This window comes from Haemorhous mexicanus, chromosome 1 (genome assembly GCF_027477595.1).
Source record: "Haemorhous mexicanus isolate bHaeMex1 chromosome 1, bHaeMex1.pri, whole genome shotgun sequence".
Lineage (NCBI taxonomy): Eukaryota > Metazoa > Chordata > Aves > Passeriformes > Fringillidae > Haemorhous > Haemorhous mexicanus.
Window position 1 is genome coordinate 147,073,541 of NC_082341.1, and position 15,761 is coordinate 147,089,301.

At 46.2% G+C, this 15,761-nt stretch overlaps 1 protein-coding gene across 1 annotated transcript; it reads left to right on the forward strand.

Moving 5' to 3' along the window:
* Positions 1–7,749: 7,749 nt before the first annotated feature.
* On the forward strand, positions 7,750–13,154 carry TRIB1 (tribbles pseudokinase 1). The gene is made up of 3 exons (XM_059866869.1): positions 7,750–8,171; positions 8,566–8,858; positions 10,892–13,154. Exons 1-3 carry the CDS (start codon positions 7,866–7,868, stop codon positions 11,358–11,360), a joined length of 1,068 nt encoding a protein of 355 aa, XP_059722852.1. The 5' UTR covers positions 7,750–7,865; the 3' UTR covers positions 11,361–13,154.
* The last annotated feature ends 2,607 nt before the right edge of the window (positions 13,155–15,761 follow it).

Below are 15,761 nucleotides of genomic sequence, written 5' to 3' on the forward strand. Positions count from 1 at the left end.
TCTTGGATCTAATTCAATCCCTAGTAATAACCAGCCTCCCAAGTTTTCAGATGCAAAGATGTACATACATTTTCCATGGCCACAAGTGCTGCACCTCAAATCTAGTTTGTGTTGCTGTCTGAGTCTGCCTTCCAATAACACATAACATTATAAATGGTAAATTATACCCAGATTCCTACCAACAAACTGGTGGCAGCAGGTTTGGTTTGCTACCTGTGGCATTTGTACCAGTGTAGCCTTGGATTGCTGCAGTTCCTGATATGGTTCGTTGCCCTCATGTTCCAGTGAGTAATGCTGTGAGGGAGATTGCTGTCTTGGTTACACCTTGTTGTCCTACGTGAAAAAGAGGCTTGACCCATCACAGTGCTGCACTCAGCCTCTGTTAGCTAATCCACAGGTAATAAGGTGGACTGCCTGCTTAAGTTGATGCAGCTGGGAGAAAAAAAAAAACAAATCTGAAGCAACACTTTAAATGAAAAGAACAAATAGTCAAACAGTCACTTATGGCCACTCTAAGAGGATAGGTATTTTTGGATGTTTATATTCCTGCTTCAAACTACATCATCTTCCTTCTCTCCTTTGCTAGCCTGAGCCAGGCAGTGTCAGTGAATCAGAGAACCTGAAGATGAAGTGAAGTTCTGAAATCCTTCTTGGTTTCACCTGAAAGAAATGGACTGATTTGTGGCAGCACTGGCCTGCCTAGCTTTAATAACAATCACATCTGAGGTGAATAGGCATGTGTATTATAATAGAGGTAGGTTTCTTTTATCAGCAGAGATGCCTCTTTTAAAATATGGCCTTGTTAGCCAGAAAAAGACAGATACTTGTGCCAGTGTTGCTATTGAAAGTACTTGAGTCCCATTAGAATCAGTGATGCACCACTCAGATTCAAGGGCTAGAATAAAGTGCCTGTATTTACTGACATCAATGAAGTTTTCACCAAAACGTTTGGCATTTCTGAATTTAAACTGTAACATAGCATCCTACTATGATGAATGGTATTTTTTTTAATTTGAACCTGGAACTTGAGCCATCCTGTTGATTTTGTCATGGCCAGTTTCTCTCCTGTTGGTTTTTACAAGTAATTTTCCTCCTTACATTGAAAGATCCCAGGGCTAGCCATCAGCATCCATTGCAGCTGGCTCTTAACTAGGTGGAAAGACAAACTGTGGCAACTGGGGAAGGCTTCTGTGCCTGTCAGCTCACCTGGTCCAAGATACAAACTACTACTGATTCACTGGGGTGGCTGCAGTTAATGGCAGCTCTTTGCTCTTTCATTTGCAAAGTTTGGGGTTTGCTGTGCAGTTGTGATCTCTCTGTTCCCACGTGTCCCACGTTCCCCCTCAACTCCACTCTGGGAAGAAGTAGCTTGAAAGAGTTAAAGAATAAAAATAAGTGCCTGTGATGAATAAGCTGTATGATCTGTATGATTCACATAGTGGAAACTCAACAGCAGTTAAACCTTCAAATCTTAATCTGCTTTGGCTATAAGATATCATATGTAAACAGGCATATGTTAACAGTTCACAGGGTAATTTGTGTCTCATTGTCTGACGTCAGAAATTTTGCAATGATATTTTTAAAAAGAAATTCAGAGGTCAGGTGGTTGGTTTTTTATTTTCTTTTTCCCGTAAGGTGTGCTTTACAAATGCAGCAAACCTCAGGGTAGCTGAGAAGGATCTGTCACTGAAAACTGGTGAGAATCTGTCTCTGCTAGAGAAGTTCCACGTAGTATTTGAAGGTTTAAAGAAATGTCTAAGCAAATAGTGAATTAAAGGCAAGAGAGATCCACATACAACAGCTTTCAGTGCTACCCTGAGGCACAAGCCATTACCACTTGCTCACTTAAGCTTGCCCTTTCACTTGAACAGATTCTTCCTGTGAATTCTCCATTTTACAACTAGAGAGTCTGAAGTTTTCAAATCAGTGAAGCCATGATGAATAAAGATAAAAACTAATCAGGCAGGCATCTCATGGAAGATTTAGCACACTTGTGCTAAAAGGAGTGCACATTCCTCTGAATCAAGGACATATTCATCATTACTGCTCTGGAGCTGTGATCTTATTCATTTTAGAAGAATCAAAAAGACTAAGTCAGTGCTCCCTTGAGAAATACCCGGAGCAAAAGCAGGGGCTGCAGGAAGTGATACTGATGACTCAACAGCCAAGGCCAACACACTGCCTTATTTTAGACAATGTCCTCTTGGATACTCATGTTTCCTCATGAGTGGCTGATGACAAAGGTCTTACCTACCTGTGGTCACACGTACCTCATGACATTTTTCTCAAGAATAGCTCTAGTATTGTGGCCAGAACTAGCTTAGAATTCACTGTGCAACTTTATTAAGTTTCACTGCCATTCCAAGTGAATCTTAATCTACATGTATGGATCCTGCTGTGTCCATTAACTAAACATTTGCCTAATGGATCGTGCTTTATTATACAGTGAAGAAAATGAATTTAGAAAAGAGCTTCCTGGAATGGAAAATGTAAGACTATCCCAAGGACAGGTCTTTCTTTCTGTTAGTACAGCCAAAGCCTTAAGCTGATGGCTCCTCACTACAGGTACAGACTAGTACTGATGGCAAATTCCACGTCTTCCATAAATAATAATTTATTTGCTGGTCATAAAGTACTTATTGTTAGTACATAATATTTCAAACACCTGGTCACAGACGTGGTCACAGAATGCTCAGAGGAGAATCCTGTGTGTAGGTGCCAGCAGATTCTAGGCTCCCAGCCAGTAGCTATAAAGAGCAAAAACATTAGGTTGATTGTTAAGCAAGTAAAATTCTGGAATGGGTGTACATCATCCAGTAGATACCCATGTATGTGCTTAGCCTCTTGATGCATGAATAATTGCCGTGACTTGACAGGACTGCAGCAGTGTGCAGAAAACACAGTGTGTTTCATCATTTCAAAGCACTGCAGAAAAGGCTGTGGTGGGCTGAGAAAAGAGCCTGCCTCTTGCTTGTTCTGATGTTAGTCCAGACCCAAAGACAGAGCCTGAAAGCACGCACATGAATTGAATTGCATGGGAAGCTTACCAAAGGAAGTGTTTGCTTGTAAACTCAGTATGAATAGGATCTTCTCTGACCGCAAGGGAAACGGAGACACTCATTCACTGTCCGCTTGTGCAATCGACTTCTGAAGTAAAAACAGGATTTGAGGTCTAAAACCTGAACCTTCACACGTCTTTCAGGCAACAGAAGAAGCCTTCATGCTCTCCAGTTAGCAAAGGAACAAAGTCAGGAGGTGCTGCTCATAAGACTCCTTGGATTTGATAATAACAGGCTTATCAAAAGGGAATCATTGAGAGTTCTGAGCTACAGCAGCCCTGAGAGCAGCTTTTGTGTGGGCTTGAGGGGAGACATCTGAACACCATAACACTGCACTCCTTTTGATGTCACTACGTGCTCGTCATGTGTTTTATATCTCAGCGGTGAATCTGCCGCCAAGTTCCACAGTGTCTGAGGATGGCTGTGGGTTATCACAGATGCTGTTCTGCTATAAAAACCATTACTTTTAGCTCTTTATCACCTGGCCATACGACTACTCTTTGAGCCCCATCTGTGCAGGGTAATTCTGTACACCATTAGATTATAGATGACGTGCTGGTTTTAAATTGTTGGCTTTCAATCTGGCAGTAGTTTAATTTTCATTACATGCTTTGAGATAACTTTTAAATAAAGATACTGATTTTTCATCGTTTACCAATAGTTTAATATCAGCCAAAATATTTGTGTTCCTTGCCTCTCTCATCTGGTAACTAAAATAAAGACCTTTTCATTTTTTTCTGTAGCAAGCAGCCAGTTTATTTATAAGTGCCCTAATCTAAGAGAGATTTATTCTGTGTGTCCCATGAGACATACTGTCAAAGTTACCAGACCTGTCCCAAGCACTTGGGAAGTGGGGAGATGGTTACACAATTCTCATTGCCTCTGGCTGCTCTAGTTCTAGAGATAAAGGGTCAGAGAACTGGAGCAACAGTGATAATTCTGTGAGCATCTAAGGAAAAGCAGCTGCTCAGGTGAGTTTAAGCACTGGCTGAGGGTAAGGCAGGTAGATGCTTGAAAACCACGTAACAAAAATTCCCTTGAATAAAATAAGAGGAATGAGAGGATCAATGTCTGAGCACCAGGAATTCTGGATTTTTCAGCTTTCATCTCACAGATGCACTAAGCTGCTTGTCTGTTTCAAAAAAGAGAAAAAATATATGAAGAGCAATATTCACCTTGCCACAGTTCTGGTAAATCTGTGCTGGGTAAGACCCTTTCCTCTGCTAGGACGTGCCCATTCTGTGATACACATCCCACAGGCTCTTTTTTCTGCTGCAGTCCCAGATCCCAGCCTAGCAGCTGGGACTCCAGGAAGTGAAGAGACAGCCAGCAGTCCTGCTTGCTTTGACTGGCCTTTTCCAAGGCAGGATCTACTTTTTGTGACAATTTTGTAATGCCCTTTGAGAGCTCCTCAGACTTTGGTAGTATTGGGAAGGTGCCTGTTGCACCCTGTTATCCTTTGCCAAGCATGAAGCTACTGAACTCTTCTTCCAAAGGTCATCCCTGCCCATCTCACAGGTACCAAGTCCCTTTGGAATATCTGAGTGTTGGTTCCTTGTATTCTGCTGGCTCATAGCAGTTAATTTTTTCTGCCACTTGGATAGCAGGACTCATCCACAGAGTCAATGCTTTATCCCAGCATTAGGTCTGTAATTGTGCACTGATCTGTGCTCCACAATGATTTTCAGTGCTGTCCACTGGAGATGTGTAACATTGCCCTGGTTCATTTTGAAGGGCTGTAAAGCCATTCAGGCTCAAATTCACCACAGGCACAACTGGGAATTACCATGACAGCATTCATCACACATGCTAAGCAGGTAGAGCCTGAAAAGTCTTTTTTTGGGAAGGGGGAATGGAATGATGAAGGCTTATGCAGGGAATAGAAGGAAGACCCCAAAAGACAGCTTTTGATTTCAGGAGGAGACTAGTGAAGGAGATGCTTAAAAGCCTGTGGTGTGATGGCCACAATCACAAGGCTGCTGTGTCAAGTGTGGTAGCTCATTTGCTGCAAAAATCTTACAATACTGAAATGTTGCAACAGTTTTTCACAAATCTCTTCCTGGAATTCCTCCTGTTCTCAGCACTGGTTCCTAACCACACCAGGGCTGCATGCAAGCACTGGCAGAGATGGGCAAGGAGGACAAGTTTCAGCCCTTTGAAAAAGAGCAAAAGAACATGCCATGCAGGTCATCAGACAACATCCTTTGGCATCCCTTCTTCTTTTTTCTTTTTTTTTTTTTTTTCATTTTGGGGATTGGCCAAAATTAGAAAAAACAGAAAAGCCAAAGTGGGAATCACTTCTCTACTCTGCATCTTGAAATGAATTTTCATTTCAGGTGGGGATGGAGGGGAGTCTGGATGTGGACCTTTTCTGTACCCAAAACATAATACTAACTTGAGTAATAATTGCTACTATATGTTTAGCCATGGCATTAAGGCTTTGAGTACCTGAAAGCATACCAGGCATTTTAAAGAAGCAACAAAGGTTTCCTTCTGTCAAGAACTTCACCCATTTTTCAAAGACCTGGTAGATTTAAGCTTTGGCTTGTCTCAGTCACACAGAGAGAGTCAACTGTAGTTCAGTATTTACAGTCCAACTAGAAGAGGGCACCCACCAGTGCTTCTGCGATGAATGCCCCGGGGGTAATCTTTTCCTGGCCTTTGGGGACTGCACACCCAGTTTTAGGGCTCCAGTTAGCAGGGACAGACATACAGAGCATGAAATTGCTGGAATCCCTGTGAGGAAAGGCTGCCCAGGCACCAGGAGAATGTGGCAGGACTGTGAGGTACAATGTTGCATGTACCTCTGCTCTCCTCACATGCCAGCTGGTCTTGGGATGACAAGAGGTGCTTTTTTCCCTTCCTCGGGACCAGTGGGTGCCATCCCCCGTTTGGCTGCCAGAAGCTTGAACCAAGCACTGTGCTCAGGTGCCACTGTGTGTCCCCATGGTGTGGACCTAGCGGTTTTAAATGGATGGGAGGCTGGGCAGATGAAGATCACAGCTTCCAACAATGTATGCAACAGATCCTCAGAACGGCCCTTCTGCTCAGCAGGGACAGTGATCTGACACAGGAGCTGAGAGAGATCCCATCTTTGGGAGGGTGGGAACACTTGACACCTTAATTCCTGCTCACACTGCATCTCAGTTCTGAGAGAGCTACACGAGACACTGGTACACACTATGAATGCCCATGAGAACCTTTATGGAGGTTCACTGCTGTTTCGTCTGCACCCTTCCCCTGTCCCTAAAGGTACTGATACCCTTTCCCCCCACCCTGCACCTTGTGCTGTCTCAGATGTAGGAAGCAGCCCACACATGTGGCATCCTACCAGCTAAATTCACCCAGCAGCAGCATTCCAATCATTAAACTTCCAGGAAGGGAAAAGTAAAACAAAAGGTCTGACAGATACTTGCATGTGTTTTACCTACAAGAGGAACCAAATAAAATAGCGTGTTTTGAAAGTTGTGGTGAATCACTCAGAAACAATCTGCAGGCATTAACGGAATTTTATTTCTGGGGGAAAAAAAGAAAGAAAGAAATGCAGGCCCTGGGATATCCCTTTATGGCATATGCGTTTTATGTTTAAATGCATTAATGGGACTGCTATGCTATGAGTCATCCCGCACAAGAGTTTCATGTGTTTCTTAAAATACACTAGAAGTAGCTGAAGGCATGCATGGGTTTGCTGTGCAGTTATCTATCAGGAATCTGAGCAAATACCTGCACACGTGGCACCACAGAGCTGGGGGGCCCATCCTTGGCCCTCTCTGCCTCTTGTACAGACCCGGATTGGGAAAACCAAAACAGAATACTGAATAACAAAACACAGGGTCCCTGTCTTAATATTAGGGAAGCTTCAGCGCTAAATTACAGAAAATTTGCATATATGTATATATATATATATAAACAGAAAACTGGAGAGTTTTCTTCTGAAGCATTCTTGTCAAAACTACAGCTGTCTGCTTTTTTTTTTTTCCCCAGGGATGATTTGTTGTCTGCTTATGTCTCTCTTTTTTTTTTTTTTTCCTTTTTTTTTTTCTCTTTCTTTTCCATTTATTACCAGTCCCGGCTGTAAGTCTATTTTACTACTCCTTTAAGCCATGCTATTGAGCTGTGTGGAGCTCCTCTCAGTCTGCTCCTCGCAGGTCACTGCAGCTGCTGGCTGCTGCCTGGCTCTCCGAGCTATTCCTTTTTCGGACAGCAGATATAGTTTTAACATGGGAAACACCCAGTGCCAAGTATTTCTGATGGTGCACGTTACGTCTACGCTTATGAGTAAACGCTTATGCTCACACAACAGCGCTGTGATGCAAACCTTGGGGTGAGGGATGGTTATTTAGTGATTTGTGAAAAGTAAGAACTGGGGCTGGGAACCTGCAATTGGATGGACGAGAAGATCCTGGAAAGGAAGGTGACCTCCCTTCCTCGACATAATTATTTAAGGTCGAAGGGGGTCCCCGCCGCCCCGCCTGGCCCCTTCAAGTCCCGCGGCGACTCCCCCGCCGCCCCGCCCGGCTGCGCGACGGGGCCGAGGCGCGGAGAGCAGCGGGCGGAGCGGAGCAGGCGTGTCTAGCCTCCCTCCTCCCATTTCCCCGTGCGTCAGGGCCGGGAGGAGGAGGAGAATCACCTTTTTTTTTTTTTTTTTTTTTTTTTTTTTTTTTTTTTTTTTAAAAGCCTCCAACTACTTTAGCGCGGACTCGGCAGCAGATGGTGGACACGGCTCGAGGTTTCGGCGGGGAGAGCGAAGGGATGCGCCCAGCGCGCAGCGCCCGCCTGTAGCTCCGCGCCCGCTCCGCTCCCCCCATGAGCCGCCCCGCGTCCCTGCTGCCGGCCGCCCGCTGCCGCAGCGCCCCGGCCAAGCGCCTCCAGCCCCTGCACGACGGCCCCGCCGAGGAAGCGCCGGCCGCCAAGTGCCCTCGGCTCGCCGAATGCGGCCCCCCGGACTGCCTGAGCGCTCCCGGGTCGCCGTGTGCCCCCGCTTCTCCCGCCGGCGGCGGCGGCGCGGCGGGTCCCAGCCTGATCGCCTCGTACCTGCTGCTGCCGCTGGCCGAGCGGGAGCAGGTGTCCAGGGCGCTGAGCGTCAGCTCGGGCCGGGAGCTGCGCTGCAAGGTGAGCGGGAGCTGCGCGGGTGGGGAGCGGGTCCTGCCGGCGCGCCCAGCGCCCGGCCCGGGGACAGCCCTGCCGAACATCCTCCCGCTGCTGCACGGCTGGGAGCGGCCGGCCAGCCCCCGGCGGCGTTCGCACGCCTGCGAATGAGCCGGGACTCCGGCTTACCTCGGAGCGCCTTCCCCCCAGAGGCTGTGGGAATGGTGGTTTGGTTTAGTTTACCCCCCAGCCTTTCAATATACAACGAACAGGAAGGGTCTCGGTAGCCGCTTCTGCCGGTCCTGCCGAGCCCTGGCTGCCCTCCAGGTCTCTCGTCATTGTTTGGGGAGAGTTGCTACGCGAGCTGCAGCTTTCAACGCCCTTGAGAATGAATTTGGGTTTAATTTCCTCTATACAGGTGTTCCCCCTCAAACACTACCAGGACAAGATCCGACCTTACATTCAGCTGCCGTCACACAGAAACATCACCGGGGTTGTCGAAGTCATTCTCGGGGACACCAAGGCCTATGTGTTCTTTGAAAAGGACTTTGGGGACATGCACTCCTACGTGAGGAGCTGCAAGAGGTTGAGGGAAGAGGAGGCTGCCCGGCTGTTCAAGCAGATTGTCTCCGCTGTAGCTCACTGCCACCAGTCAGCCATCGTACTTGGTGACCTCAAGCTCAGGAAATTTGTCTTCTCTAATGAAGAAAGGTAAGTAGCTGTCAGCAGCCAGCCCTAGGGTGAGTGGGGAGGGAGGAATGCCACATCCAGAGACACAAAAAGCGTCCCAGGGAGTGGAAACAGCCCCGTCAGCCGGGCATCACCTGCGAGCAATCCGAGTAGGTCCTCATCACGTGTGTGTAGTAGGTCACGGATCTAACCGGGGCGCACTCCCGCTTAGATCTTGACTGATGAAAGGGAGGAAACTCGCCGGGAGCTTCCTCTCATTCAGCAGAAGTTCAGTGAAACCTGCTGGCAGACAAAGAGATGATAGTTCAGATGCTCGTTAGCGCCAGAAGATGTCATGTGTGCCACTCATTCAGTGTGAAATGAATAAAAGGCAGAGAGGGAGAGGGGGGAGGCTGAGGTGTTGTGCCGGCGGGAGGAAGCAGCCCAGCTGGAGGAGCAGGAGATGTGAGGAGCTGGAGCTCTGGTCCCTCCTCGGGAGAGTTGCCTTGTGACCCACAGTGGAGCCCCAGCACTTGGGTACGGTCTCCTTGCTGAACCACTCTGCTGATGAGAGTGATGCTGCTGAACCCTTCGAGGGTTTTATGCCCCCTCCACTGCCGTGCTTCCCGTGCCCCCCATGCCCGTGGATTGTGGGCACACACAGGAGGGAAGGTGGGACATGGTTAAATAATGCTTTGGGAATCCTGCATCAAAGAAAATCACTTTAGTAAAACTTAGCCTAAAGCCTAGGTTCATAGAGGAGATCATAGAATCTAGTTGTTAAATTTAGATTAGGGAAATAATTCAGTATTCCCCTGGAGTGTTTGCTGCTCTTGCATTGCTTCACCACACGTGGCAGAGTCAGAAATACAGCAAAACTGACTCTTGACTAGCTGCTTATCCCAAAGAATGTTAAAAAACTAAGTAAAAGCTTTAATGGAGTTGTGCTTAATATCATAAAAATGTAAGGTGATACTACTGATGCAAAAGAAAAGGGATTTTGTTTGTTTTGTTAAACTGGGCTAATGATTCTTCAGGATACCTTTTATGAATGTGATAAGAAAATTAACCAGCACTGCCCCTCTGAAACAGACATATGTTGACACGTAAAGAAAGCTATTCCTTTGAAGGAAACTATTGCAGCTTTTCCCTCCCATAAGAAGATGAAACATTTGTTGAAATGTTACGTTGCACACAGTCTCGCTCATTTGGAAATAATGTGTTGCACAGGCGATGTCATGTGCATCACATTTGGCAAGAAGAGGGTTAAGCAATGGCAGGCGACGCGGGCTCTCGCACAGGTGCAGTTTCAGGGCTCCCGCAGCCAATCCCGGGCCCACGGTTCTCGTTGAGTCATATTTTCCGTTTGCAGAACCAATGGGTATTTGCCGAGGTCAGGCTGAGGACAGGCTGAAGCCAACATATCTACACCCCAGCAGGCTGCCAGGCAGTGCAGAGCCCTTCCAGGGCTGGCTGGTGGCTTCCCTGCCGACGGGAGCTCCCCTCACCCTCCAAAATAGGAGGTTGGGGTGGACCCATCTCCACCTGAAGATGGTGTGGTGATATGCTCCAAAAGGCAAAAAGAATAAATTACGAACTAAAATGAAAAAAAAAAAAAAAAAAAAAGCTTAGGGAAGGCAATGATCCTCACCAGTGCAGAGGGGAGCTGGGCTTTGTGGTTTGTGGAATCTCCCAGCTGGATGCTGTTTGCTCAAAGCCTGAACGGCACACAGTGGCTGTAAAGTGCCGTGTCACCAATTAACCCCCTGCGGCGGCACTGCAACCTGCGTGGGTAGAGGAGACTTGGTGCTCCTCAAGAGTCCTCTGTGTTGTTAAAATCTCCAGTTAATAAAAAAACATGAGCGTCACTGAATGCTGGCCCGATGCACACAGCAGCACTTCCATTACACATTCCCGGGTGTCTGGGCAACTTCTCTGCTGCAAGTTGAGGTGTTTCCTTTTCCTTTCTCAGTGCCAATGTGAGAGAGAATGGGGCCATGGCAGGGGCTTGCTGTGCCTGCTCACGACTACTGTTGCTATTTCTCACCTGTGGCTTCCTCTCCTGCCCTCCCTAGGACTCAGCTGCGTCTAGAGAGCCTGGAAGACACGCACATCATCAAAGGTGAAGATGATGCGCTCTCAGACAAGCACGGCTGCCCGGCATACGTCAGTCCTGAGATCCTAAACACGACGGGGACTTACTCTGGAAAATCGGCCGACGTGTGGAGTTTGGGAGTGATGCTTTATACCCTGCTGGTGGGACGCTATCCCTTCCATGACTCGGACCCTAGCACTCTATTTTCCAAAATCCGTCGTGGACAGTTCTGTATTCCTGACCACGTCTCCCCCAAAGCCCGCTGCCTCATCCGCAGCCTCCTGCGGCGGGAGCCTTCCGAAAGACTCACTGCTCCAGAGATCTTGCTTCACCCTTGGTTTGAGGCAGTCTTGGAGCCTGGATATACAGACCAGGAGATGGGAACTTCGGATCAGATTGTCCCAGAATATCATGGAGACAGTGATGATATTAGTTCCTTCTTCTGCTAACCCCGAAATCTCAAAAACCTCGTCGGTTCTTACCTCCGGCATCTTTGTAGGGTTTCATTTTTCCACTTCTGCAAACTCAACAGCATCTTAAAGTGCCAGTATGGTCAGAAAAGTGACCTTGTCTAAATTAACGCCGCCCTGGAGGTCTCCACTCCCTAAGTGTACTCAGAGTTCCATCCTCTTGCTCTGCTGGTCAGTCCCACCAGCCCCGGAGGACTTGTGCAGCCTTGTGAGAACTGTCTGGCTCTTCTGCCTCCCGCATTCTCCTCCGCTGTAACTGGTCACATCTTGGCTGCAGAGTCTTACGTCTGGCAAGGTGTGGGATGGAAAGGCAGCCCCTTTCGCTTTCCTGCAGCGGCTGCAGCAGCGCGGAGCCCTGGCCACAATGTGTTGGGGCAGAGGGGCACATGGCGCACCTCTGCGTGATCAAATCTGACAGAAATGGTTAAAAGGGGAATCGACTCAGCGTGCCCCAGCAGCCAGCTCACAAAGCAGCTCTCTGACTGTAAGCACACATTAATGAGGAAAGGAGGTCTTCACCCACCACGGCCAGCTCTCTGCTCGCTGCTGCTCCTCTAGCTGATCCCGCTTTCAGAGGCGTGAAGCTCCTAGATCCATCCGTAAGACAAATCACTTCTGTGGTTCTTTCTGGAGCAGAAACCAGTGGATCTCTCAGCTGGATCCCTTCTGAATCCATTCGCTGTCCAGGAAAGCATTTTAAATAGACTTAAGCCTCGTGTTACCACAGTGTAGCCTATATAACTTTATGCCCTCAGCGAGCTTGTCAAGTAGCAGGTCTCGTTAGCTCCGAGTGCCAAAATGTATCCGTTTACCAAACCGTAACACTATCGGCTGGGGCACCTTCCCCTGGGAAAGGATAAGGGGTGTCTTGTACAGTACCTGTAAACATGGCCATGTTTTTCAACCGGCTTAACTCTTAAAAATACCACATCACCTCCTCTTTACCTCTCCACCCTCACAAAAAGTTAGTCTTAAGAGTAAAATCTTCGTACACCCTTAGTTGATTATTCAGGTATGCTGTTTGCCTCCAGCCTCCCTCGCCTTTTTGTTTTTTCCTTTTTTTTTTTTTTTTTTAATTTGTTTTGTTTTTATTTTGCATGATTATTCATAGTCTTTCCAATATGTGTGAATAATGGATATATCTGAATCATTAGCTTCCTGGGTTGGGGGTAAGTAAAACTTAGTCCTGCCTAAAATTTCTGCTTAGTTTCACATGTGTCCAGTGGTTTATGCAGAGATGTCCATTCACGTTAGGCAAGAGTGCGGCTTCTAAAATGGCCATGAGGTGGGTGATGCACGTTCCCAACACCACCTAGTTCGAGTGAAGTCATTTTAAGGGTTAACCCTGGCAAGCTGCAGTCCCACCATGCATTGCAAGAATACCATGTATACCTCATGGACTGTGTACTTTGTACATACCTTACTGTTTGGGGTTTTGTTTTCTTGTTTTGTTGTACTTTGTCTTAATAAGAGATGTCGAAGAGCAGTTTAATGTGAATTATTGTTGGCAATACTAACTTGACAGAATCATGAGCATTAAGAACAGAGCGCTCCAGCTCTCCGTTGCACTAAACCTCTCATGATTGCTTGACATTTGTATCTGTGATACAGTTTAACCCTTCTATGAAAAACAGTACATTTGTATATATTGGTAGAAAATTCTGCCAGAAAAGCTAAAAACACTATGTCCAATTTGTACATATGTATATGTCTGTGGAAACCTGGATGATAAAGTCTGACTTGTAGAAAGTTTTAATAAACTTGGTTTCATAATGTTTGTCCCCAGTTCTTGTAGTGTCTCAAGAGGAATGCAGCTCAGTGTGTCTGGTTTAATCTGAAAAAATGGGGTTTGGCCTCAGAGACTATCAGCTCCTCTATGGTCTATATACGCATTCCATCATGCCTTAGCCTGAACTCCCTCAACTCAGCCTGGGATTGAACCCCAGGGAGAATGGGGACAGGGGATGGATCCTGCCTCTTGTGAGGTGGAAAGGGCTTGGGATGTCTCCAGGGTTATGTGAAATGGGATATCCTACTCTGATAAACAAGGGAGAGAGGAGTTTTAGAGCTCTGCCTCTGAATTTTAGAAACCCTCTTGCCTTTCAGCCCATGCATTTGTTTCCCTCTGTGCCCTGTGAGCAGAAGATGCTGTGGCACAGCAGGGCTGTCATCCTGCACCTGTGTGCCTGGCAATGTGATGCTTCAGCCAGTGGAAAATCCGATCTCAGATGTCTAAAAGTGAGCAGCCAGAAGGAGAGGCAGTGAGCAAGAGCATTGGTGTTACAGGGAGCTAGAGCTTGTGGGCTTGACCCTGCTGCTGGGAGGCAGCACGGTGCTCTCATTAAAATGAAGGGAAAGATTATTAGAGCTGCTTTTCTTTGTGGTGAGAGGAGAGAAGTATAAATAGCTGCAGTATCAAGGTTAGAGAATGTGCTTTCCTGAAAGAGATCAAGCCACCCTTGCAATGCACCCGGAGCGGTGAGATCATTGCTCACAAGTGGAAAGGAGGAGGAAGAGAGTCTTGATTTTTATTTATACTTTGCCTCATGTTTAACTTTGTCCTTTTGCTTGAAATCTGTTTAGTGGAGCAACTGCTTCTAGGCAGCTCCTTGAGCAGGAGCAACTTTAGAAACAGTTTTAGAAGGGGAGTGGAAAGTGAAAAGGAGGGAATAGGGACCTGGTCAGTAATAAAGCAAAGTGCACTGACTTTCATGAGTTACCTTGACTCCCACTCTGCGAAGCCAGTGATCTGTGCAGTAAGCATATTTTCTTAGCACTTGCTGAGTGAATGTCAGACACCAAAATATCTCAAGTTACTTTACTGATGTCATTCTTGTAAGACTTGTAAAAATATGTGCACTGCATAGCCTGGCTGATTAAATTACCCCCTGCCCTACCATGCTTTCAGGCTTGGACAGAAGCCCTGATGCATCCTTTCAAAACAGCTGCAGGAGGCTCGTATTTAAGTGAAACCTCAAAAACTTTCAAAACACTTTTTTCTCCCTCTTGCAGTTAAGTCACCCTCAGTAGGTGAACGTGTATGTCATCCCGTGACTTTGTTTCACATGAGCTGTGCTGCAGAGCAATTAAAATAAACGCCAAATTGTAGTAACATCTGCAAACAGCCTCTGTATTGCTTTAGGGATTATAATGCAACATCCGTTTGTACAGCAGAATAAATTGCTATTGCTTCGTTACCCCATCGTTTGTATTATTGTATACAAAGTTTCAGAACGTGTTGAAAGAACCAGTATATTAAGTGATTAAACTTTGATGGTGGGTGTGAGAACTTTGATTTATGCAATGCACACATTTCTTTTTGAGAGAGTCATAGTTTGTCTATTTTTAAATGGTCCTTTTGGCTGAGGACCACATAAATCTCTTAGGTATTTTGCAGACCTGGTCACCATTTTCACCTTGAAATTGCCCTCTCTGAGAAGTGCTGTGAGACTTCAGTCCTCTGTTGTTGCTAAAAACACAGGAAAAGTTGAGGTTTTTCACAACATCCTGGTCTCCGTCCTAAGCCAGCATTGAACCACCTCCCAGTCAGGATAGATATAACATCCTAAGTATGTATTTTTATCAACTCTCAATACTTCAGCTGCATTTTAGGCACCACTTCAATAATTTTTCTTTTGAAGTAGCACAGCAGAATTTGTAAACCAGCTTCCTCTGAAAGTGCCAGGTAAAACAGCCAGCTCAGCAAGCTCAGGTTTAAGGTCAACATCTCTGCCAAGGAGGTGATACTGCTGAGGTTATTTGCAGTCAAAAAGGACTGGTAGAGGTTCAGCTCTACCTATGCTAAACAGTGCCCTCATTTTAGTAGAACACCTTCAAGTTAGGCAAAGGCACTTCTGCATCAATGTAGAATTTATGAAAGCAAAGGGGTGAAAGAACAGGGTTATTTTATAGATGTACAAGAGGAAAATCCATTGCCCTTGGCTGGATCGCAGCGCCAGTGCAATACTCTCCTCTAGCTCTCCTTTAACGCACTGAGGGCAGGCCTGACAGATAACTTGAGAAACACTTCTTATTCCAGCAGTGCTGAGTGCACTCTGTCAAGCAATTCTCAACAGATTATCTCTTGATAGAAAACCAAAATTTTTTCCCTACTTTTTTCATGCTGTTGCATTCTGTCAGGAAAAAAAGCCTAACATTCAGCCTTATGGCAGTGCACAGATTTAGCAGCACAAATACTTCTTACAAAGATGTTTTTCTAGTGAGCATTGAGAAGAATAACTTGACATATAACCACAGTCTGAACTAATGCCTTGCAAAAAATGTCTTTGTTAAATGCAATGTCACAGAAGTATTGTTGATAAAAATACCGTGAAATTTGCAACAGTTCTTGCCATGATTCCTCCATAACTTGCAAAATCC

Bases quoted from the DNA above. Each gene is read 5' to 3' on its own strand.
- TRIB1 (XM_059866869.1), top strand. From the start codon at position 7,866: ATGAGCCGCCCCGCGTCCCTGCTGCCGGCCGCCCGCTGCCGCAGCGCC. The intron at 8,172-8,565 runs GTGAGCGGGAGC...TCCTCTATACAG, and splicing joins GCCGGGAGCTGCGCTGCAAG to GTGTTCCCCCTCAAACACTA. The intron at 8,859-10,891 runs GTAAGTAGCTGT...TGCCCTCCCTAG, and splicing joins GTCTTCTCTAATGAAGAAAG to GACTCAGCTGCGTCTAGAGA.